This window comes from Haliotis asinina, chromosome 4 (assembly GCF_037392515.1).
Source record: "Haliotis asinina isolate JCU_RB_2024 chromosome 4, JCU_Hal_asi_v2, whole genome shotgun sequence".
Taxonomy (NCBI): domain Eukaryota; kingdom Metazoa; phylum Mollusca; class Gastropoda; order Lepetellida; family Haliotidae; genus Haliotis; species Haliotis asinina.
Genome location: NC_090283.1, coordinates 27193771 through 27219494, shown reverse-complemented (window position 1 = coordinate 27219494; position 25724 = coordinate 27193771). Strand labels below are relative to the sequence as shown.

At 39.5% G+C, this 25724-nt stretch overlaps 1 protein-coding gene across 1 annotated transcript; it reads left to right on the top strand.

The window, feature by feature from the left end:
- Positions 1 to 6634: 6634 nt before the first annotated feature.
- Positions 6635 to 18941, top strand: LOC137281440 (sodium/potassium-transporting ATPase subunit beta-1-like). Its single transcript, XM_067812666.1, has 6 exons — positions 6635 to 6856; positions 7844 to 7981; positions 12782 to 12892; positions 13266 to 13450; positions 14608 to 14709; positions 15536 to 18941. Exons 1-6 carry the CDS (start codon positions 6664 to 6666, stop codon positions 15773 to 15775), a joined length of 969 nt encoding a protein of 322 aa, XP_067668767.1. The 5' UTR covers positions 6635 to 6663; the 3' UTR covers positions 15776 to 18941.
- Positions 18942 to 25724: the final 6783 nt, after the last annotated feature.

The window sequence follows — 25724 nt, the reverse complement described above, 5'->3', positions numbered from 1 at the left end:
TGGGAGGTGCCCTAAATAGAGTTGCCTCCCTTGTCTTGCGGAATTTCTCAAGGAGCTATCTTGGCAGTGAGTTATTTCGTGTGTACTTTTGCAAACTTGATATCAACTATGAAAGGTAAAAGCTCTGTCGCTATTGCCGCATAATATATCGTGCAAAGTATTTCTTAAGGACACGGAGTTCGAAGTTCAAACATGGCGTTCGTCGCCTGTCAATTATATAATTATTTCCATGTTTAAACTGACAAAGATGAGTGTTTATCGGGTATATGTAGCTATATTTATGTTTATCGTTTCTAATCGGTGTCTTTACTCTGATATCCGAGTATAAAACGGAATGAGATATTTTACGAAATTGACCTTCTACTAAGAAAATGATCGGACACAAATTTTAATATATGCTTTTATAGTCTCATTTCTATCAAAATTGTATTTAAGGAAATAGTGTCCATTAGATATTCACAAATTATTGATGACATCAGTTTGTAGCCTATCTTTTCGGGAACATTGAAAAAGTATCACTAGCTGTCTTTAGGAAAGAAAAATAATGAATCAACCGTTTTATCACACTTGAAAGATCTCTATCTTGCGTTCTGCAATGGGAGCTTAATCAAGTGTTCACGTCATATACGTACACCCCTCGCTTATTACCTCATTTTTGGTAGATCAAACCTCTTCGTTAGCTCACTACTGCATTAAATGTTAGAATTTGTGTCAAACTATATATGAAACATTCCAAGAATATATATAGATGCACTGTTACAAGGTTATAAATTCTTGGTCCAGATTACTGTGAGTGGAACTGGAAAGAAATTGGTTACAATTTGGTTTTGATAAGTTTTTATCTATTTTGAGAAAGGTTTTCCCAAAGAGAATCCCATTCTGTGTCGACATGCCATGAACATCGATATGTAAACATTAGCTAACCGGCGGAGTCTTTCCAGTGTTACCTACTGTGTAAAGTGTCTTTCAGTTTACGCGTCTTCTGCCTGTGAGTTCTTTAAAAATTATCTCTCTACCTGGATTTGGATTTGGTGTTTGTTCTAATCTAGGGGGATCGCCTGTCCTATCTTTTGTCTTTATAAACAGACTAGGTTATGGAGAGGGTGGTCGATAATGTAACTGAATCAAACTCATGATTTCCTGAACCAACCAGATCTGCTATTCCGTCATTGAAGAAAACTTGGGTTTTTTTTGTCAATATACTTTAGAATAATTACGTTTAGCTACATGACGGCTGTCCGTCAACAGTTGAGCATCGATTGTCGCAAACTGCGACAAAATGTTATTCATCAAACATGTCATGGAGCCTGACCACAAGATCTCGTTAATCTCCTCCCATGACAAACATGGGTTTCGGAAGACCAGTTCTAACCGGGTTATTGTCTACGGGTTAGTGATTCTATAGTTTAACGCCCATTCGAATAATACAGCGGTTTTCTATTAAAACAAGTACGATGAAACTCCGGAGCTTTGAAGACGTTTACCACGTCAATGAAATCCACGACCACAGGTACGTTGGTAGGGAGAATCGGGATTCGAACCTACAATCTAAGGGACATAACTGTGCTCTTGGTACCGCATGAATGAGTAGACGGATGGTTAACAAATTTACTCCCCATGCCAGTGTTTAAAATTCCCGCCTACCCGACCGCATAGAAGGGTCTATTTTCATCTCGGACGGTCTAATTTCAAAAGTTGCCAGTCCGGTCGTCTGGTAGATATTTTTACCCTTATGTTGATTAACTGGCTAAGAGTATACTTTTCACAGTATCAGCAGCCAGGTTCAGATGGAATCAAAATCATCACAGAAGACCAGACTTCTTACCCAGGTCAAAAAAAGCTTTGAAGAGTGCCGTTGTGTTTCAACAGCATTTAGCTCAAGATGATCATGAAGTTCCTGCTGCTGAAAGATGACTCAGATTTGTCCGATCTTGATTGTGACTGTGAGGCAGAAAATGAAACAGACATATAACCAGGCCGTGTAGCTTACATGCAGTAAAGACAGTATTCAGAAACCTGATTGTATTCGTTTTGTATTGTTGAAAACCGGACAGGCAAGTTTGTATCCGGACTGGTAATATTTTCAAGCTACCAGTCCGACTGTCTGGCTTGAAATTTTGGGAGTTTTAAACACTTCACATGCTGAAGATTTGGTTAGGCCTTCTGCCTAGGCTATGTGGTACTGCAGCACTACTGCTCAAAGTGGTGACATACTAAAGATCTGTCACTCACACAAAATATAGTGAGTGAGTGGATAAGTTGGGTTTTATGCCGCTTTTTAGCAATATTCCAGCAATGCTAAGGTGCGGGACACCGGAAATGGGCTTCACACAATGTACCCATGTGGAAAATCGAACCCCGGTCTTCAGCATGACGAGTGAATGCTGTGACCAATATGTTGCCCCACCGTCCCTACAAATTATGACATCCGATCAGAGCTATAACAGTCTGTGTGCTCCACGGACAGTTTCAATTGCATACACTCTGATACTCCATTCGTGAATGCGCGTAACAAACCCACGAAGCATCGTTTATGGTTGGAACGAACATTGTAAGTTTTAATACTCTACTGATTTCATCAAAAACAAAAACAGTTTCGTTTTGTTTGGTTGAAGCCGGTTCGGCGAGTAGCTGTATTGTTGCATGTTAACTGGATGTGTGAGCGAAGTTGCAGTGATTCTATCAAAATCATGTACATTCAGAGAATAAGTGTTATTTTGGGGGTGAAGCACGTGGGAACGGCATTGTGACACTAAACCTGGAAGGGTGGCGGGTACGACTAAGGGAAGCAACTCTGTACAGCCAATTGCGGCGTCTGAGATCACTAACACGCCCCGTTTTCGACTCACTGTATTTGAATGAGTAAGTGCATGAATTTTGTTTTGTGCCGCTCTTAGCAATATTCTCGCAATATCACGACGGGCGACACCAGAAGTGGGGTTCAAACACTGTACGCATGTGAGGAATCAAGCCTGGGTCTTCAGCGTGAAGTCTTTGGATGACGTAGAGTAATCTGTAACAACACATTGACGAAACACGAGGTCGAGATCCAAAATATCATTGACACAGTTATTGTTGGTTGTTTTTTTTAACTCAGTAAAACTTCACCTGTGGCGGCGGTGTGATAATAATGCTAGAGTTTGGTCCAGACAATCCAGTGATCAACATCACGATCTGAGCAATAAGGATACGATGGCGTGTGTCAGCTCGTGGTCCGGGGTCCGCCACAACCCCACCCCCACCCCCCGACCCCCGTTTTTTGTCCATGATCATTGAAACTCTTGCTGTATCCGCCCCTGTTACGGTATACATGATCGTGTGCTGGGGTTGATCCGAGATCTGAAGTTCATTACAATGCAAAGCGTTTACACTGACGACGATGGATGGAGTCATTGATAAATATTTCATTCTGATGTCCTCATTACAAATAGATTTCCCCAAAAGAAGAAGTTCTAGAGATTGTACGGAAAAAGCCAAATGCATTCTCCGTCTCATTTTTAATCATAACATTGTACCCATTACACTTCCCAGCTGCAGTCTTCAAGATAGGAAGGGCGGTAGGGTAGCCTTGTGGTCGAAGCGTTCGCTCCTCACGCCGAAGACCCGGGTTCGATTCCAAACATGGGTACAATGTGTGAAGTCCATTTACTGGTGTCCCCCTCCGTGATATTGCTGGAATATTGCTAAAAGCGGCGAAAAACTAAACTCGCTCACTCTTTCAAGGTAGGACGTAAATACCTCCAATTTATGTGGGTTATTGAATTTCGTTACACTCCACCACTGAGTCTAACAAAACCTAGTAGAAGGTCGCGACAGGTAAGCTTTGAGACTGACCAATCAGAACACAGCTTAGTTTAGTTTAGTCTTTGTTTACTTAGACTGGTTATTGAATACAAACCAACAGTCAAACGTGTTATCATCACGCGTGTATGTATATATTTACTTCAAATTTGTTCTTCTGGATTTCACCAGCATCTGAAGCCAAATGACAATATATGAAACAAGGGCCATCCGACTACCCGAGACGGGCTTGGCTTCTGACGGACAGCCACCCCGATCATCTTGTAAAACATTTAGATAACATTTTCAAGGAACCTGAATAATCTTCTTTGGATTGTCTGCTCTGCATATATACATTTTGGGCTGATAACGTTTTGAAGTTACCAGCAGTGATGTGTGCCTGGGAGTTTGCCTCTTTTCATAGCTTGCAAAAGAACTTGCAGATATTTACTCCTAGGCCAAATGTAGAGATATCATGAAAATCAGGTAATATGATACACCCAAGCTTATCACCCATACTGCATATCTTGACCATGTTAAACACCAGTGCTTGTCACCACAGATTAGACAATGTGATCAATTCTCAAGCAGTTTGGTTATGAACATGTGGACACTGTTTCAACAGTGGACTGAACCCGGTTAGTTTTTGGAAACCTGATACCTCCTGTTGCTAGTTCCACATCAAAAAGAATTTTTGGAGGGTGGGAGGTGTCATACTAATTACTGAATAATGCGTTCACTGCTGCTGAGAGATCCTAAAAGACAGGGACTTTTCTAGCATTTGGCCTAGGACTATATTTGCTCATGTCCGTGTTTATGTTACACAATTCTTTTACTTGCGATCTTGTAGGATCGGAGATCCAAAACAGCAAAACCAAACCCTTTCTCACATGAATATATTTCGCTCAAATACAAACAACGTACACATAAACCCGCGTGTCAATCCTCTTGTCTCATAAAACTGATCCCAACTGCGCAGATCGATGCTCATGCTGTTGATCACTTGATTGTCTGATACAGACTCGATTATTTACAGACCGCTGCTGTGTAAAACTGAACTCACTCACTCATAGAACTGAAGCACCATGATGGAACTTCATAATGTTCGGCGAGGTCACAAGCACTTGTTGACACGCATGATTTGGGGCGACGAAGTGGCCTAGCAGTTAATGCGTTCGCTCGTCATGCCGAAGACCTGAGTTCAATTCCCCACATGGGTGCAATGTGTCCATTAATGGTGTCCCTCGATCTTGCATTGCGGGAATATTGCTAACGGCGTCGTAGAATCACACTCACTCACTAGCGTATGTGTTTGGGGATTTCTTGGGAAGTATATGGATCATTGTTTTGGTGGGTGTGAGGGAATGCATGTTGATATTTGTGCTGTTGTTATACTACAGTGGTGGTTCCACAGACCAAGCCAAGAACATTTGCTACAGTGTGATACTTTTGGGATCATAGGAAGTCTTGTCCTTTCTTTGATGTATGTTTTACACCGCTTTTAGTAACATTCCAGCAACATCAGAGCTAGAGACACCAGAAATGGGCTTCACACACTGTACCAGCATGGGGAATCGAACCTGGGTTTTCAGCATGAAGAGCGGACGCTTTAGCCAATAAGCTACCCCAAGGCCCTTCTGGTGTATTCACAGTTAATCTGAAGGCAATGTAATTTCTGGGAGACTATGATCGGAAAACCCTGATGAAATAGATGCTTGAAGTGTTGATTGTCATAGATCACAGTTTCAGGGTGGAAAAGGAGACCTAAAGGTTTTCAGTGGTGTGTCATGCAATTACCTCGCAGAAAATATTCATTTCAGAAAATGTTAAATACTATGGTTTGCAGTTTCAACAGTAGTGAGTGAGTTTAGTTTTACGCCGCACTCAACAGTATTCCAGCAATATAGCGACGATCTGCACATAATCGGGTCTGGACCAGACAATCTAGTGATCAACAGCATGAGCATCGATCTGCGCAATTCGGAACCGATGAGAACCAAGTCAGCGAGCCTGACCTCCTGATCCTGTTAATTGCCTCTTACGACAAACATAGTCACGCTTTGTGGCAAGCATGGGTGGCTGAAGGCCTTTTCTATCCCGAATCCTCACGGGAAGTTTCAACAATAGATCTGGGCACCTCAAAGTGCGTTTGACAGATGGTATCTAGAGATCTCAGTGTTGAAAATCGACATCAGTTGCGAGATACGAGAATTGTTCAGTGGATGGCAAATCCTTCAAGAACGGCAAGTGGTGGGTATCAGACGTGAATCCATCACTCGGATTTCGAATACAAACGTTTCTGCAGAGCATGCTTACATCTCAAGAAGCATCGTTAGTCAACTACTTCCCTGAGTGATTGTTCTTATGGTATAGTGAGTGAATTACGTTTTACGTAGCTTTTACCAATATTCCATTTATATCACAACGGGGCACATCAGAAACAGGCTTCACACATTGTACTTCCGCGAGGAATCGAACCCGGGCCTTCGGCATCACGAGCGAACGCTGTAACAACTAAGCTACCCCATCGCTCCTTCTAATGGTAAACTTTAAACCTAATACCCTTGAGTCACGAGTGCCTGATGTGTTACCTTGATGACACAACTGAGACAACTTTAGAACCTCCAAGAGAAATTATCTTATCCCATGACTATTTTATTTTTATACAAAATAATTGGTTTAAATCAAATAATATATTTTAATAAGACTATACTTTCCTCAGTCCTTAGCGGCAATTGTAGTTTATACCATTTCGTGAATGTACACGAGAATGTGTGCCATAAAATTTTCTCCCTTTGAAATTGAGGACACACCTGTCCGATAGATGGCGTCGATTACCTGCGCGCCTGACACCTGAGTCAGTCGGTGACTTCAAAATCCAAGATGGCGTCGCTCCGTTCTGGCGTCTCTGGGTATACAGGATATAGTGAATCGCAGTCACAATGGACAGCGCACACGTTGATGTCGCAGTCGATGCTGCCGGCACCAACAGCAGAGGACAGATTAAATGACTTTAAAAAGTTCTGTTACAACCCCGACGATGGGACTGTGATGGGATTCACAGCCGTTCACTGGGGTATGTTATCAACGGAAATGTTTCTAAAACTTTTGGAAATCAAATCCGAGGAATTTTAGTAAACGCTTACTCATTTTAAAGAATATATCATGTATTCCATTACTCTGGAATGTCGTATTGTTCAAATGTGCATCAAACTCACCTGTGTACAGGTAAATGCAGGTAAACCATAGTCACTTCCGGTTTGGGTGTTATGATCATGAAAGGGGAATTTCTGGAATTCAACATTGTATTGGATCTATTGAAGCACCCAAGTTTCGAAAAACCTCATACTTCCCTAAAAGTCGTATTTTCACATCCAATTACAACTGACTGTCGGTTTCTATCTGAACATTGTTGTCTTATTAAACAAAATTTAGTTTTGACTAATCTGAAGAATGTTGATTTTCTACATATACAGATGACTTTGACTCAAATGCCCACAGGTTTCTTACAGTTTTGTTACCTACTCAATCTGCTGATATTGTTTGTCAATTATAATCTTTAATATTTTGAAGATTTGTAAATAAACAGAAATAGACATAAAATTATCTGTTTTTTCTACTCTGGTATGGAACTCTGTAAAACATTACCATGCATAAGATGTTTCAACAAAACAGACTTTCAGTTGCCAGAGTTACCAGTCATTCCATTCTGGTATTGGTAAACCCTGGCATGGACGATTGAAGACATACTATTAACTGAATGATTGTTGTTTATGCTGCACTCAGAAATATTCCAACAACGTTTTGATGGTTTGTAAGTAATCGAGTCTGAACCAGGTAATTCTGTGATCAACAGCAAGAACACTGTTGGGATACAATGACTTACGTCAACCAAGTGAGATCAACCAATCACAGCTTACAAGCATAGGTTACTGAAGACCAGTCATACCCAGATCATTGTGGGTGCTAAAAGGATAGTAAGTTATGCATTTGTTTAACGATTTGTTTACCTGTGTTTGTATTCACCTAATCATGCTGACAACATCCCTATCATCTCTTTCAGTGTTCCGATTCCTCTTCTATCTGGCTTTCTACGTTGCCCTGGGATTATTCTTTGCTGCAAACATGGGCATCTTCTTTGTCATTCTTGACTGGAACTTCCCCACGATGCAGGGAGTGGACAGCCTCCTGAAAGTCCCAGGTAATCAACCCATTTCTTTGATCCTCACCTGCTCATTTGCCCTGTTTTAGCAAAATAAAACAATAGAAATCTTCCAGCAGGGAAAGTGGTACATCTAAGGCAACGTAAAGCACTGTACAAAGTTATGCCCCTTGGATGAGTCAGTATCCAATACAAACGGGTTTGAATCCACATTCCAACCTGGTTATGATTCTGTAGATTTCTTCAAGGGAATCCCTCATCAAGATGCGTCTATGATAGTACTGAAAGACTGTTCAATGTCTGACTGATGAATCCAGCAAAATGAGTTCTAGTACTGCCAATTCATGTGTGTAATTCCAACCGGAATGTGGAGAGTAAATTGATATATGGCCATCAGGAAGAACAGATGTTTCTATTTGTGGGTCATCCTCATGGTTATTCCCGTCTGTTTTCACAATATCAACCACATGTCTATAGTAATTTTTCAAGAAGAGATCCTTTTGTTATCACCACCTGGAACCACGTCCTGCAGAGGTGCAGTGATGGGGTGACTGTCCGCCTGTGAAAAGAGGAAGTCATTCACATCAAAACTGAAAAAGTTATTGTACAAAAAGTAAACCTGATATTCAGTGAAGTGATCGCGGGAGTACAGTGAACACATAATTCATTGATCGGAAATTTGGAATATGCAGTGATCAGAAATTTGTGTACATTTTTTCTTAAAATTTATCATAAATATGAAATAAGTAGGGTTTTCGATGTAGCAAAGTATATTTTCAGTCAGTTTCAGACTTAGCAACATGAATGAGGGGGTTAGGTGTGGATATTGCCCTTCTATGGAGGACTTTTCTGTAGTTCAATCACTGACTTCAGAAACATGGAGATTTGAAAATAGAGACAATGACCATAACACTTAATAAAAACAAAGGCAATAATTCATATTTACCAAGCATACACGTATGACAATGTATATCAAGGCAACTTGAGGGTACTAAAAAGACATGGTTACCCATCTGCAAAAACACAAAATCTCTACCCATATTACCTTAAACCACAGCTAGTCCCCTATGCAAACCATGAACCAGAGACGCATGGATGTAGCGCCAAAGAGTGAAAATTGATCAGTGATGCCATTTGGCGGAAATATGCGCCATACTCTGACTTTACATTAACATACTCACAACTACTCAAACAGATTTGTTGTTGACCCACTGATCAGTGATCACCACACAGACAAACATGTAGACGGGGGAGGTTTCCACAATGTGGAGTACATACAATCAATCCGTGTATCATGTGAGACATGGAAAGAGAACAATTCGTACTTTTGTACTAATTAAATATTCTCTGAATAAATTTCATAAGATGAATTCAGGGATATTTGTAGTTCCAAATATATTAATAGAATTACATGTCATTAGTTTCATCAATACCGGTATTGTGAATTTAGTTTTATGCCTCCCTTAGAGATATCCAAGCAATTTTCCGTCAGGGAAAACCAGAAATGGGCTTCACACCTTGTACCCATATGGGAAATCGAGCCCGGGTGTTGCTCGTGAGGAGCGAACGCTTTAACTTCTAGGATACCCGGCCGCCACAGTAACGGTGTTGAAGGAAGGCTAAATTCACCCCTAAGTCTGCTAGCGTCATTAATGAAGGGTCAAGCTATTAGTAACAACAATTCTTAAAAGTTGTAAGATCTTTGTTTTTGTTTGAAACAATTACAACTGGTTGTTTTACAAACCTTCTTAACAGCATGAAAAAAACATTTATTTCTTTCATTCTGTTTCAAATGGTGCACATTTCATTAAAAGTGTTGACATGGAAATCCATTTGTTGACACTTGCTGAAATGTGTCGGACATAAACTTATGCTTAGTCTCTGAATAGATAATCATAAATTTTGATGGCAGCCAACAAACCTATTATAAATTGAAAAGGAGCCCCAGGGAGACCAGGGATTCTGAACCTGGGGAAATCTAGACTTGCTTCATAGAGACTTTAGCATTGCAGGGAGGCTAGGATGTAGGGAAAATAATGTGGTTCAGGGACTGTGAGAGTGTCAGACCATGGGCCTGGTCAAATTCAGCAGTATGTTGCTATCTGCTTTTATGTGAGTGAGGGTGCTGTTGGTAGACTGTGACAGAGATTTCAAGAATTCAAACTAATCAGCAGTCTCAGATGATAGGCACATGATTAACACTGCGCTATGACACCGATTCCTTAATGCAGCAGATATTCCAGACCACTTCAATGTTAACGATCTAAGGATATCCAGGAGCACCAATCGTCGACGTTTAAAGGCAGCCGGACTCTGCTGTAGGCGACTTGTATTTCGTCCACCTCTAAAACCATGTCACAGGCAAGTGCATTTGAGATGGAGTAGACGTCATGGCCAGTGGTCTTGTGTGCTCATCACAGATGAAAGCAGATTAAATTTGTATGTCAAGGGGGTTGTCAGAGGACAGACAAGGCATTGATTGTATCTCCTCTCCACCTCCCCAGGATAACAAACCCATGTAGGCACTTTTAGCATACACACAATACAAGTTGTTCACTGGCCAGGAGGCGAACATGGGTTGATGTATCCTCGATGTTTGTTTATGTTGCCTATGATAATTTTGAATTGTTTGAAGCAAGGGTACAAAACGTTTAGTAGCCATTGCTAGAATGTGCCAAGAAAACCAAATTTAGAGTTATCTCCCTTCCATCACATTTGCAAAATATTGGTAATTTCCGTATATCGTATATGACTCATTGTAACTCAAGATAAAGAATTACAACAATGAAGTACCAAATGAGCTCGGCATTCCCAGCGGCTTGGTACATAGTACAATGTTCTGCACTTGTAAGCGGGGTACATTGAAAATAACAGAAAAGCGCTCAGCCAATCACTAAGTGACATCTAGGCGTGAAGTGTGAAAATAAACATTATGATGACACTCTTAGTTCTATCGTTTCTAATAAACGTTTCTAGGCTTGTGTGAGGCTATACATCATTTGACTCTTTATTAATGACGACTATAGTCCATTTGAGTCGAAAGAGGGTGATGAACTGCAATCTAACTCAGAAACTGTTAAACATAGCACACTCAGTGAAATGCTGATCATAATCAAACCATCATACCAACTGTGTGAGGATTTTTTGTCCTAAAAATGAAAGTTGTTTATCATATTAAAATATTCACACAGTTCACTGTTTGTTACGAGGAAGGAGTGTAGAGAAAGGGACAGCCACATGTTCGTGAAGCATGCGCACAAGTGCCGAGAAAGTAATTTTTTTCACTAACTTGTGCTGTGCCGCCTCAATCTTTCCTCCCACAATGGCTGGGACTTTAATTTCTGATTCTTTGCCAATAAAGCTTAGATCCAAACAATATATTTCTGTCATCTTCACTTTTACATTGTCCATGCGCATGTTTGAAAAGACTGTACGATACTGATCACTGCTAGAAAAAATATGACCACTGCAAGCATGCACAGTGGGTGTACACTCATTGGCCCCTGATCACTTCACGATCACATTTAGATAGATAAAATGAACATTATGCATTCAATAGAGCAAAGACATCAGATATATGTGGAAAAGTGTATCTTAACAATATTGGCTCATAGAAATGCTGTAAAATCAAACCATTAGGAAATAAACTTAGTATTTGTCTACGTGATTAGATATGCTCTGCTAAAAATCGACGATTGCTTCTTTCATGTTTAACCTACCAGCTTGAAACTTTCTATATGTTTATAACCACCACATCCTGTGCATTTGTGAAATGCTAATATTTCAACCATACTGTTCATGTTTCACAAATGGTGACTAGATTTTTAACACCGATCATACATTCGCCACCAAAACAAGCATGTGATCACTGCAAACGCAGACGGACAGTGACCCCATCACTTCTTTATGCAGGACAGTGGTTCCAGGGGGTGGTTATCTAGGGTTCTCTACTTGCAGTTCTGATTTACAAACTTAATTTGCGTCATCATTATAAGACCTTTCACAACGGTTAGATACCATCACAATAGATACCATTTGTCGTCAAAACCTGAAGAATGTTTGCTGTGCTCTTGTCAGGTTCATTCAGGTAGGCTTTGTGGAGTTGAGTTGTTTAATGCTGTACAGGTCAGGGTTATCCTTGACACAGAAAACCTGCATATATGACGCAGTTTAAATTGAAAGTATGTATAAAAAACAAACACTGCATCACTACTGATGCAAGAAAATCACTAATGAAAATCATTTCAATGTTTAGGGTAATATATGTAACTAAACTGGTGTCTGATTTCAAACTGATTTTAAAGTACACATGTTAAGTCTTTACAATTCAGAATTCAGAGGCATGTAACTGAAAGAAAACAAATTAATAGTTGAAAATCGATTGTCTTTGTAAATTGTATGACCCCAAATTTTTATTTTGATAATCTTGCTGTCTGTGTTGAAGACTGCGGTCGAGCAGGCAGGTATTTTTTAATGCTGATACACCTCATGTCATCAAAACCTAAGATAGTTACCTGCTGATAGTATTCTTTACTATTTGCTAAGATCACACTTTCCAAATCATGGTACTTTCTTGGGCAGATTTTCTGCAATCTTTCACATTTATTGTTCTAATCACATACTAGGTCATTTGCTTTTCTGTACGTCTGATTAAGGTTTGTTTTAAAAGATCATTTACGTGTTCAAGATAATTGAAAATAGGTCAATATAGATAATATTTTGCTAAAACAGTGGTTTGATTAAAATTGATTGTGGTTCCAAACATTTGTTATTTGCAAGTTAAATAACCTTAAATAACTTTGTTTATTGTGGATCTGTATTTTTTGTGATTGTTTGCAGGTCTGGGTTTCCGACCTATGCCTGACTCCATGTCTACTGTGATTCGGTTCGTGAAGGGCGATGCCTCCACATACACCCAGTACCTCGACCATCTAGAAGCATACTTGAGATGTGAGGCAGCCATCTTGAAAATGGCATTTTCTAATTTCAATGTTCAGATTTTGAAAATGCTCAAAGATTGGTGTATTCTTATGAAGTTGCCTCTGATCATTTAAGAAGATAGAAACATAGTACTAGAAAATATTTGCCCAATTGCCTACTGGATATTTAACATAGATTTTTTTGCCCCAAACAGAGTCAGCACCAGAAGAGCTGGCTAAAGGTTTCATGCATCTTCTTCAAAAGAAATAATTAACTTTGACCAGTTATGTACATATTGTTCACTGTTCTCGTGTTCTGGTACACGTCTTATGTTGTGGCTGTAGTCCACAGAAAGTATGTAGAGAAGTGTTTGGTTTTATATATTGTGGTTTTGTGTGTCTAGATTATGAGAACGAGAACCAACAGGGAGAAAATTACAAGGACTGCAGCGAGATCCGAGAGAGACGGACGACTGAACTTGACAAAGTTTGTCGCTTTGATATCCTGCAGCTTGGTGCCGACTGTGTGAAGCAACAGAACTTTGGGTTTGACGACGGACAACCATGTATACTGCTCAAACTAAATAAGGTAATGGGCAGTTCGTTGTTACAGAGAAACATACGTCTTGACATGTGAGGAAACGTCTTTTACATCAGTTCACAAAACTGAAGTGCACATGCAGCAGTTATTCATAAGTGAATACTAATGCATTGCGCGACCATGTCACAACTGGTTGGGTCTATTATTGTGAAGGGGTGCGCCTTTGACAGGTGAATGTTAATATGTCCGAACAGCCAAGACAATGTGGGCATTTGACATCTCAGCGTCGAGTCATCATCAGCAATGTGCTAACTTTCTTTAAACAGTTAGCTGCAGATGATTTAATGTTTCCTTTTCAGGCTTTTAGGCATTGAGATCCCCTATGTAATGAAGTTGACTCAACCAGCCATTTGTGCCGTTTGGTCTCCCGGGTCATGTGTATGTAGAGTAGCTCAGGGCCCCGTTTCACAAAGCTCTCGTAAGCCTAAGATCTCGTAACTTTTCTCGTAGCATCCGTAGCTCCTGTGTTACAATATAGGAGGTACAATGGCTACGAGAAAACTTACGAGTTCTTAGGCTTACGAGAGTTTTGTGAAACGGGCCCCTGGTCAAGCTGAACAACCTATATCCCAATGTGATTTGCCCCTTTGTATCTCATAGACAGTTCTTGAAAAGTTGTGTGAAGCACATATTTGACATGTTTGAGTTTAGTATACTTGGTGATAATAGCATGTTTTGATAAAATTTAAAACAAATTACCTGCCATTGGATTGGAGATAGTGAGTGAGTGAGTTTGGCTTTACACCACTCAACAATATTTCAGCTATATGGCAGAGGTCTGTTAATAATAAAGCCTGGACATAGCAATCCAATGATCAACATCAACTGGGATACGATGACGTGTCAACCACCCAGTCACCTCGTATAACAGGCGTGGGTTACTGAAGATCAGTTTTAACCTGGATCTTCATGGATCCCCTGTATTTAGGTGGTGTGTGATGAATTCTCATGTGTACAGATACAGCTGGGTGCTTTTTGCTTCCACATTGTGTCAGTTCATGTGCTTAAAGTACGTACCTTGATATATACAGGTACAGCACTTTATATATGCTCATTATTATTGATTTAAGTTTGAGGTTTTGGGGAGTGAAGCATGGATTTTCCTCAATCAACTTTGTCTCCAACAATTTTCAAAATATTTTCAGATTTTTAATTGGGAACCAGAGGAGTTCACCAATGAAACAGTCCCAGATGAGATCCGGGACACGTGGAGTCAGTGGTCAATTACGGTGACGTGTGATGGAGAAGTAAGTGTGTCCTACACATTAATTGACCTTGTTATCAGTGGATGACACATGCAATACTTAGGTGTCCTCCATGATATTTTAGATGTCAAACTAAGAACAGATATTTCACCTGAAATGTTAATCTATAGCGTAAAGATCTGTGGCATTTCATATGATTATGGATGTCAGAATTTTGCTGCTGAGGAATCGTTCTACAATTAAGGTTGCTGAAATCCTGGGCCTTCTTTGGTCCACAATCGCTTCCTGCACGTGTTTGTCTTCTGTTGCACACTCGTGAAGGTCCCCGGGTAAAATAGGCCTTCAGCAACCCATGCTTGCCATAAAAGGTGATAATGCTTGTCGTACGAGCCGACTAACGGGATCGGGTGGTCAGGCTAGCTGACTTGGTTGACACATGTCATCGGTTCCCAATTGCGCAGATCGATGCTTATGTTGTTGATCACTGGATTATCTGGTCAAGACTCGATTATTTACAGACCACCGCCATATAGTTGGAATATTGCTGAGTGCAGTGTAAAACTAAACTCACTCACTCACTCTACTGTTGCACACCATACATATTTGCTCTGATTCTCGATGCAAATTCAAATGCGAAAATATTGTTTAATTCTCAGCTTTACAAGTCAGGAAAATGCATCAGTTGTTTACATCTTGATTTAAGAAACAGCAATAAGAAACATATTTTCTTAAGGTTAATTTGAGGTTTCATGTTTTATGAATGTCAATAGTCTCCCAAGCTCTTTAAGAATCACTAACTCAAGAGAGATCAATCGTTTGAAGAAATTGTTTGATCAGTATAAAATCATACATCACTAATGTCTTTCAGAACCCTGTGGATCGGGAAAGTATGGGTCCATTGTCCTATCATCCCCCAAATGGCTTCCACTTTAAGTACTTCCCGTTCCGGAACCAGCAAGGATATCGGTCCCCGTTGATGTTCGTGCGGTTTGAGGAGCCGCGCCCTGGCGTGTTACTTATGATTACATGCAAAGCCTGGGCAAGAAACATCTATCACAATCGTAATGAGATGGTGGGCCAGGTGCATTTTGAGCTGCTTGTAGATTGAAAACATTGCATCCTGGTGATTTTAGTCATTTAGAGTTAACTGCCCTTGGTTTTAAATGCTGACACCCCTCAATCAGTGGCAGTGTTTCAAGCAAAATGATTTTCTGTGGACAGAAATTAAAAAGAGAGAGAGCTTGATGCTTGTCTTCAGAAAGTGCTTGTGATTCATTTTAGGGATGAATTTTGATAGGCTTTTTTTTTTTTTGAAACAATCACGAACTCATGAATATTTTGACAGTTTAGTGGGGAGTAATTAGACTTGTTCAAACATCCCATTGTTTAGATCTGTTTTCATCACCAGTCATTTATTATCCAAATATTCATTGTAGATAGTAATGAATGAGGCCGACTAAACTGTCTTATCTACCATATTACCATCCGTCTAAACCCACATGCATGAGTAAGAACACTGTACAGTTATTTTTTTGACAGTAAGTGGAATTTTCAGAGGAGCAAAAAACTATACCTCCTGTGTGCTTTGTGAATACTGAGTCTTGATTGATTGTTCTCAGAACAAATTCATTCATAATTATGATGATTGAGAAGGTATGATTTGCCTCATTCTCATGATTAACACATAAATAATAATGATCATGATAATCCGGCATGTTGACGAGTATGGATTAGTTTTGTGCATGTAATGAACCACTTGTGTACATATTGGTAGTTGTGAGTGGCAGGACTTGATAATTCTGATTAAAATAATACTTCATCTTTTAACTTACAAATGTTGTTATATTAATCAGAATCTTCTGCTCTTGTGACAGTAGAAACAGTGCTTGTAGTCACCAGACATTGGTGTAGCCTCCTTGGTTGCCATGGTTACAGCCATGCGTTGCTAATGTCATTGGATATGATACTGCTACCATCTGTATCACTGTAGCAATAGTGTATCATTAGATAACACCAAGATCACTTAAGCGTATTATTCACTCTCTACTGTGAATGATGGAGTAACCTACTGGCAAACAAGAATAAGTTGAGCTCCAACCTGACAGCTGAACCGTATTAGCATGTATGAGGGAGCTTTGTCATTGTGAACGAAGTGGCTTCAGGTTGTCCATTATCAAGTGTAGTTCAAATATTACCTTACTTCACCTGCTGCATGAGAGTCTTCTGAGTAACGCACTTGGAGATACACTTGAAATTAATTTCATCGTCATGCACTGCACGTGCACTAGCCTACGTCTGCTTTCCCTGTCACCGACCAAATGGATTTTCTTAATGCTGTGCACGACCTAATTCTTGTCAATGGTTTCTCTGCACCGATCCAACTTATCCTTGTTTGCTAGCAGTGGTTTGATACTTCCCTTGTCACACTTTAAGTCAGGGTTTGATTCCCCACATGGGTACAGTATGTGAAGGCCATTTCTGGTGTCCACAGGCTTGATACTGCTGGAATATTTCTTATAGGGGTGTAAATCTATGTACACGCTCTACTGCTGACATTACATGTACTCTTCCCTGGCAACAGCTTCTGTAAAACTTGCTTAATGCCATGATTCTTCCTTGTTTTACAATATTTGAAAAATTGCAGTTATTGCAGAATTTGTTTCAACTGACCTTCATTATCTCTGGAAAAAGGTGTTAGCGGTACCATTTTGAAATACTGTCAATTCAAAAGCTGTCCTGCAATAAGCAAGAGGCTGTGGTAGCCTAGCATTTAACATGATTGCTTGTCATACCGAAGACTCTTGTGAATATGAAGTGTCCCCTTCTTCTAAAAAAGCTGTATCTGTCCTGCCATTATTTTGCTAGAATATTTCTAAAATTGGCTTAAAACCCATCTATCTCGCTTACTCACTGGTAGAGCTACTGGTGATCCTCTGTATAAATGGTTGAGCTTCAAGTGGCATGTGGTTATGGAAACACAGGTGAGGTGAATGGAATGTCTGGAGGAGAATACTTCTAGTCTGTGTGTAGAGGGACTTATTTGATGAAGCAAATTCATTGTATCAGTTGATGTTACTGCAAAACATAGCATGTTCACAAAAACCCCACAGGGTGCAAATAAGTCTTATAAATGGCTGTGTGTTCTTTAAGCTGCTGCTGATTTCCTGAGTCGTGATGTGTAATGATACAATTGTCAAAATTCACTTTTTGTTATTCATTCCTAAGAAAAGCCTGTAATTTTCGGCCAAAATATCTTTTTGATGTTGAAGTTTTTACCGTTCCACCATGTCTTGACATTCAGATGTCAGATTTTTTTACACATGCCTTACCATTCACTGTGGTATATCCGCCCGGAAGTGTCATAATTTGTCAAATACATGAAGGAAAAAAGAATAATTCCTCCATGCTCAGTTTTGAAAAATGTCAATTATTTTATGAAGATTTACGAATTGTATAATCTAAATAGAAAGATTCATTACACTCCAGTCCTTGCAATGGTTTCTGACACGTGCCTTCAAGTTTGGTGTTTTTAAAGCCAACTTGGTATGAAATGAAACTGTTTTGAGTTTTACTACTTTTTTTAAAACCATTGTTAAAGTCTTTTTTAAAACAATTTGCATATGCAGATTTCAAATGTTCCATATTTTCATAAATGACAAGAATTTGCCAATGTCTTGCTGTTGCAATTTTATAATTTATATATCAACATATGTTTTACATAAAACAATAGTGACAGGCTTTCAAATGAACAAACATTTCTCCTGCATGTGCTTGAAAAATAATCAAATATTGCATAATTGTAAATGCAATAATACTTGTATTATATTTTGTACCGAATATTAATTATGAGTTAGAGCTGATTTTAAGTGAATGATCTATACATGTTCTGAATATTTTGGGTTTTTTAAAAAAAATGTATTGGTCTGTCAGGTCCAGACTCTGGTATATTCATGCTACTGTCCTTTGGCTTGAATATTGCAGAGGGAGGAGTTAGTTAGCATACAAACAGTATGGTAGTTGCATGGAAGTATGTTTTAGACTTGTTTCATGACAGTTGTGAAGATAGTTATGTTTCTTCATCAGTAGTTATGCTCTTGTTATTACTGCTTGTAATGCATATACTTTTCATACTATAACTCACTGTATATATACTAATCATGAATGTGTGTATATATGCAGTTAGGTCCAGGAGTTCCATTCCAATCACAGCAGAAATAAACATATTTGTAAATATTTTATATACATTTAATAATAAACATTTTGTATCAATTGAATTATTGTTTTGTGTGAATTTTGTGTTATTGATGAAGATTTCATGTATGAAATCAAACTCAACCTTCATGAGGAAAAGATGGTTTAGGCACAAATCTATGGCAGTGCCATGCTGACTTGGTTTTGGTTAAAATCTTAGTGTGTGCCAGGTTTCAATCCCATTATGGGTTCAATGGGTGAGGCAAATTTTTTATATCCCTTGCTGTGGTATTGCTGTAATATTTCACTTACTTACTTACTCACTCACCCACCCTGACACTACTACCCCCATCCCACTCACTCACTCACCCTCCCTGAATGTTGTATGACTGTTGGAGTCATGAGCCAGGTAGGGTGGGCCGTACCACATCTGGGGAATGCCATCATATTTCTTATGTAGCTTATCCATGAATATCGCTGGGTAGAATAGGCCTTCAGCAACCCATGCTTGCCATGAAAGACAACTCGTGCTTGTGGTAAGAGGCGACTAAGGGGATCAGGTGGTCAGGCTCTGACTTGGTTGACAGGTGTCATGGTTCCTATTTACGCATGGTGTTGATCACTGGATTGTCTGGTTCAAACTCGATTATTTATTTATTATTTTCTGACCCGTGAAGGTCCCGGGGTTGAACAGGCGTTCAGCAACCCATGCTTGCCATAAAAGGAGACTGGTGCTTGTGTTAAGAGGCGACTAACGGGTCAGGTGGTCAGGCTCTGACTTGGTTGACAGGTGTCATGGTTCCTATTTACGCATGGTTTTGATCAATGGATTGTCTGGTCCAAACTAGATTATTCAGTCATAAAGTAATGTCGAGGGGAGCACCAAAAATGGGCCCCAAACATTGTAGCCATACATGGAATCGAACCCTGTCATTTCCGCCCCGCTCACACAAAGTGATGTACAAATTCTTTCCACAAACGTTATACCAGCACCAAACAAAATACCTTGGAAGTATTTATTTTTTTTCTACCCATCGTTTCCGTTGCTAATGTCTCTATTGTGACGTATAATTTGTAATAACGTTTTGGGAAGAAGAGACATTGTACATCGTTCAGCTTCCGCGCAATGTCTGTATTGAAGCAGTCGTAAAATAATCCTTGCAAGTGTGTAACAGATGAGACACTTGACACTGGCCCAAGCTCTTACCTTGTGAAATATATACGCACGGGCATGTAAAGCACGTACTTCACCTTGTATCTCACAATTGTAGTATGCGTACTTTGTGATTTATGAGACAACAGTTCTAGTGAGTGAGTTTAGTTTTACGTCGTACTCAGCAATATTCCACCTATAGGACGACGGTCTGTTAATAATCGATTCTGTGCCAGAAAATCCACAGATCGACAGCACGAGCATCTGTCTAGGTAATTAGGAACCGCTATGATATGTGCCAATAAACCAAGTCAGCAAGCCTGACACCCTGATCCCGTTAGTCGCCTCTTACGACAAGCATGCGTTACTGAGGGCCAGTATTCAAACCGGGTCAGTAGTAGTAGTAGTAGCAGTAGTAGCAGCAGTAGTAGTAGTATATAGTAGTAGCACTAGCAGCAGAACTAGCAGTAGTAGTAGTAGCAGCAGCAGCAGCAGCAGCAGTAGTAGTAGTAGTAGTAGCAGCAGCAGCAGCAGCAGCAGCAGCACTAGCAGTAGTAGTAGTAGTAGCAGCAGCAGTAGTAATAGTAGTAGTAGTAGTAGCAGCCGGCTAACACGTTTGTCTCTGAATGCAAAAGCATGAATTGTACAGCACGTGAAAAACATGACCGGAAAGGTTCGCACGTGCACATCATGGGAAACACGTTTTATATTTGGGAAGATAACAAACTGCAATTAACAAGTGTGTCAGACCTGATAATGATCGTTGGTGGTTCACTGGGTGTACGACAATCTACACGATGTACACTAGTACACTGGATGTAATTTGGAACGCACGTGGTCGCATTGAAACAAGCTCTTTTACAGAATTTCTACATACAAAATAAAGAAAACCCCGACCATGTGTGCACCATCATATGGAGTTGACATTGCCCTCAAGGTCGCGATTGCCGAATTGGGCCCCAAAGCACCCACCGCGAAAGTAATCGCGTCTATTCGGATCATACCCTACACACACAATTTCTCCTTTTTGCTGTGCTGGGATATGATTTAGTTCTAGTGAAAACGCAACGTATAAGTAAATGGACAGGGCGAGAGCGAGTATAAAATCTTTCAAACAAATTTTTATGCTTTTTTAAATGAAAGTTATTTAATAAACTGTGTTCAGGGGCGTAGCTACCATTGTAAAACAACCCCGGGCTTACACGTGGTTCTGGCCACAGGGGCTTGTATCGCTTTGAAACGGCGTTCGAAAGACATATAGATGTATAGACCCTACCCTAGTACTATATATAGTACTAGGGTAGGGTCTATACATCTATATGTCTTTATATAGTACTAGGGTAGGGTCTATACATCTATATGTCTTTCGAACGCCGTTTCAAAGCGATACAAGCCCCTGTGGTTCTGGCTAAAGAGGTTGGGCAAGCTCTTAATGCTATCTAATAATAAACAGCTTTGCAACCTGTCCCGCTTACACGGAAAACAAATGGCTTGCTACTTGCTTGCTGGCTTGAGAAAAACACAACTAGTGCACGCGATTTTGATGACACCGGCAGGTAAAGTGCCGAAAAACCATGAACCATAATGAAGGTTGAATGTGTGATCAAATGTCGTGAGCTCGACGTTCCAAGCTTGGGGATGTTTGGTCAAGGGACGCAACTCTTCACGGCCACAGACCGCATTCGTAACTACTCATGTCATTCTGGCAAGCCGGATAGGGTACCGGTGTGAGCCGGTGTGAGGCGTGTGCCTCTCTGACTTACATGTCGTCCCTGAAATCAGGGATAAACTACTCCTACCTAGTCTTTGAAGGGCATTTAGAAGTGAAATGCATAAGAATGAAGATTTTATGGATGTCAACTTCTTTATATGAGAACACAACGTTTCGGAGTTAATGCTTACTCCTTCATCAGATGAAGGAGTAAGCATTAACTCCGAAACGTTGTGTTCTCATATAAAGAAGTTGACATCCATAAAATCTTCATTCTTATACTCCTACCTATATTAGAGTTTCCCTGCTTACATATAATCTTCTTATCTAAAACATCTTTCTTTATAAATAAAAAACAAAAAAATAAAAACAACTTAAAGTGAAAAATAGAATAAAATCCAAACTAAACCCAGACAATTTTTTAATTTGAAAGCTAGGACATACTAAACGTATTCAACGATTCTAGACTTTAGTTAAACCCCATCCTGAAGTTACGTCCTGGGGTCTGGGACACATGCTAACGTGCATCCTAACAGTGTTAGACGTAATTTGTTTGTATTAGTGCACACGCACTCGCGTACGGACACAGTGCCAAAATAATGTACATAGTTGTGATACGCAACAGAGATGTAACATGGGGCGAGGTCTAGGGTTTATATATCTTGTGTCTGCATCGTGACAGATCGGAAACAGAGGACATGTTTATGCCTATAATAAATGCCAATCACTAACACGATCGATAATTAACACCGGGCGTGACCCATGACCGTAACACTGACCTGTCTAGCCATGGCACAGTCTACATGGTTACACAATCCTCACGATAACAGTGATAAATGCTCAACGCGCAATGTTACATAATCACACACAAACCCGTTCTGTTGTCTCTGTTGCACTATTTGTGGAGATAAAGTGTTAGTGTGCGCTGGTGACATGCGCTTTATGCAACCCAAGAACTTGTAAATACACCCCTCCAAACACACACACCACAAAAACCCAAAACTAAAAGAAAAGACAATGACGAAGATAATAACCCCCCGAATAAATAAATAAATAAATAAATAAATAAATAAATAAATAAATAAATAAATAAATAAATAAATAAATAAATAAATAAACAAACAAATAAACAAACAAATAAATAAATAATTATTTAGGTGTATGTTCAGGTATATAGATTTCTAAATACCTTTATCCCACCTTTTCACCCAATAAATACGTATAAATATGGTTGTTTGATAATATCAGGCAGACTATATACAGACTATATGTTGTAGATTATCCCACCCCTGATCATAGGAAGCATAACTTACACTCAGTCTATTTTCTTGCTAGAGCACGCCACAGGCCCGGGTTCGAATCCCCACATGGGTACAATATGTGAAGCCCATTTCTGGTGTCTCATGGAGTGATGTTGCTGGAATATTGCTAAAGGGGTGTAAAACCATACTCAGTTCTTTCTAGAGGTACAGCAGTAAAGGGCTTCTTACAAATAAAATTAAAACCATCTATGTCAAACTGCAATGCCTTGAAACAGTGTTTCTAGTTCTAGTGAATTTATAAGCCATTCTATACAGGGGATGGAGCAAGCCTATTGGACATGTGGTTATATAATTTAGGCGAACGGGCAGTATTGTAGGAAGGAAGCTGTAAAATTCAGTCAAAAGGGTTACGTTTAGGACTGCAACAAAACCATCATGTATTTGGATGCGAACAAGTCACAAAATAGTCAAACGCTTTAATATTGTTTCATTTAATTGAGTTTCATTTAATTAAATCACAAAACAATAACACGAGTAACACATCAAATTTATCAAATGTGTTCAGAGACCATGTGTTTGCTGCAATGTTTGTTCTTCGATGGCTGTTATGGCATCTAGACAGCTATGTCATCTTTCTCGAACAATCCAATTAAGCACTGAATTTATGGATCGACTGCAACGTTTTCACAACTATCTTTATTTTGTTTAGTCTTTTAATAAAAACAACCCGCCCCTTTAACTTTATTCTACAACAACGACGTGTATGACAAACTGCCTTGTCCCGAACACATACTGCGGGTTCAAAGGTTATGACGAACAAAGTTAAGACGAACTAAAATGGTCTGTAGTGGTTCTCTTGAGGTACGGAGTTTGTTGTAATCCTTTAACTCAACAATTATCTTTTTGATTTCCCAACAATATATAAATTATCCTATCTTTTCCGTAACCTTCTGTGGTACGCTTCGTGGGGAATGGAACCCGGTCTTTGGTGTGACGAACGAACCCTTTAACCACTAGCTACCCCACAGGCCCTCGACTTGAGTATACTGTAAAATCAATTACTGAAAATAAAAAAGCAACAACTACCACCCCCACCCACCCCCCAAAAAAATCACACAAAACACACACACAAAACACACACACACACACACACACACACTCACTCACTCACTCACTCACTCTCACACAAGTTGAAATACAAGCTTTAAGCACACAATAACGTATAAAACACACAAAAAATTCAAGCTTGTTCCCAAAAAATGTCCCAGGACCGCGCAACAAAGGTGAAAAGTATACTATTTTCCTTGAGCCTCTGTTTGTATGTCAGATCAAAGGATTGTTTGACATATTATCCCTAGTTACGTAATTTCGCATCACAGTGCTCAGTGTGTCTTGGGGCCATTTGTGGACATCAAATGGACAGGTATTGTTTAAACGTAAGTACACATTTGACAGCCATTGACAATGGCCTTGAGGTATCCAGGGTCAATTGTCACGTGCTTGAGAGTCGAAGAATACATCTGCATCCAAACCTGTTTCGCATTTCTTATATGATTGCATGAAAAATAGAAATGATTTTAAGTGTCTTTGGGTCTAACTGTAACGCAGAACGTTTAGCAACATCAACAAATATCCCCCAAAAGACCACAGAAGAACTTTCAATTACATTTGACCATATTATTTGTACTGTCGGGCTGTCTAAGTGTAGTTTGACACGGACATTTCCTTCAGGTAACAGTATCCGGAGCCATTATGCAAACTGCTGTGACGTTGTCTATTTACAATAATGGTTTCAGTAATACTGAAATCTGAAACAAATCTTTCGACACACACAAAAAATATTTTGTTGGGTTTGTAATGAACACTATCATGTAAAGTTATGATTCAATTTTTGGTTTTGTTTAATATTTTATTGCAGAATTCCTACTTGGATAAATTTTAAAAAATGAATTGTTTCTAGGGGATCGTCGCGTCATCCTTATTTGTGCGCGTAACAATTTTTATTACAATTTAAAAAAATAATTTTGACATGACCTCGTCAAGATTATCCATTTGTCCACTATAAGAATGAGCGTCTGTAAGAACGAGTGTGACTGAATCTACAACTCATTAAGACGTGCTAAATTTCCCAAGCTGTATTTCTGAGAGTGAGAAAATATAATGTGTTCCTCCCTCGTCACTTTTTTGCTATCAATTCTTTTTTCGTATAAGTCCTACCGCCCTCGTCACTTTTGAAAATAAAAATGTGCCCGAGAAACATTTAATTTTGTATGCTGCCTTACAGGTGTGGGACAAGGAGCCAGGGAATTCTTTGCCCTCTTGGAAAAAAAAAACATGATCAAGGAGTTGTTGACAAGATACAACTGTCGCAAACAAAGTAAACCTACACACATTATAAACATACAATGCAAAAGAATATCATGAATAGTCATATTAACCAGATACTAGACCTGATTACTATTAATCGAAATATTGCGGTTTACACGTTTTAATACTACATATATGCTAAAACTGATAAATTATCATTGTTATCAAGGTCTCACGTCTGACGTTAAATTCTCCTTTGACCTGTATTGCTCTCATTCTCTCTTCACACAACAATTACAATCAATTACGCTTTAGTGCGCAATGTTTTGTAATATTCTTCATGTTGTCCCAAACGGTGCGATTGGCTGAGCAGGGTAAACGAAGGACGGAGTCAGCGAGCACCTAATTGAAATATGCTAATATTGCCTAAGGC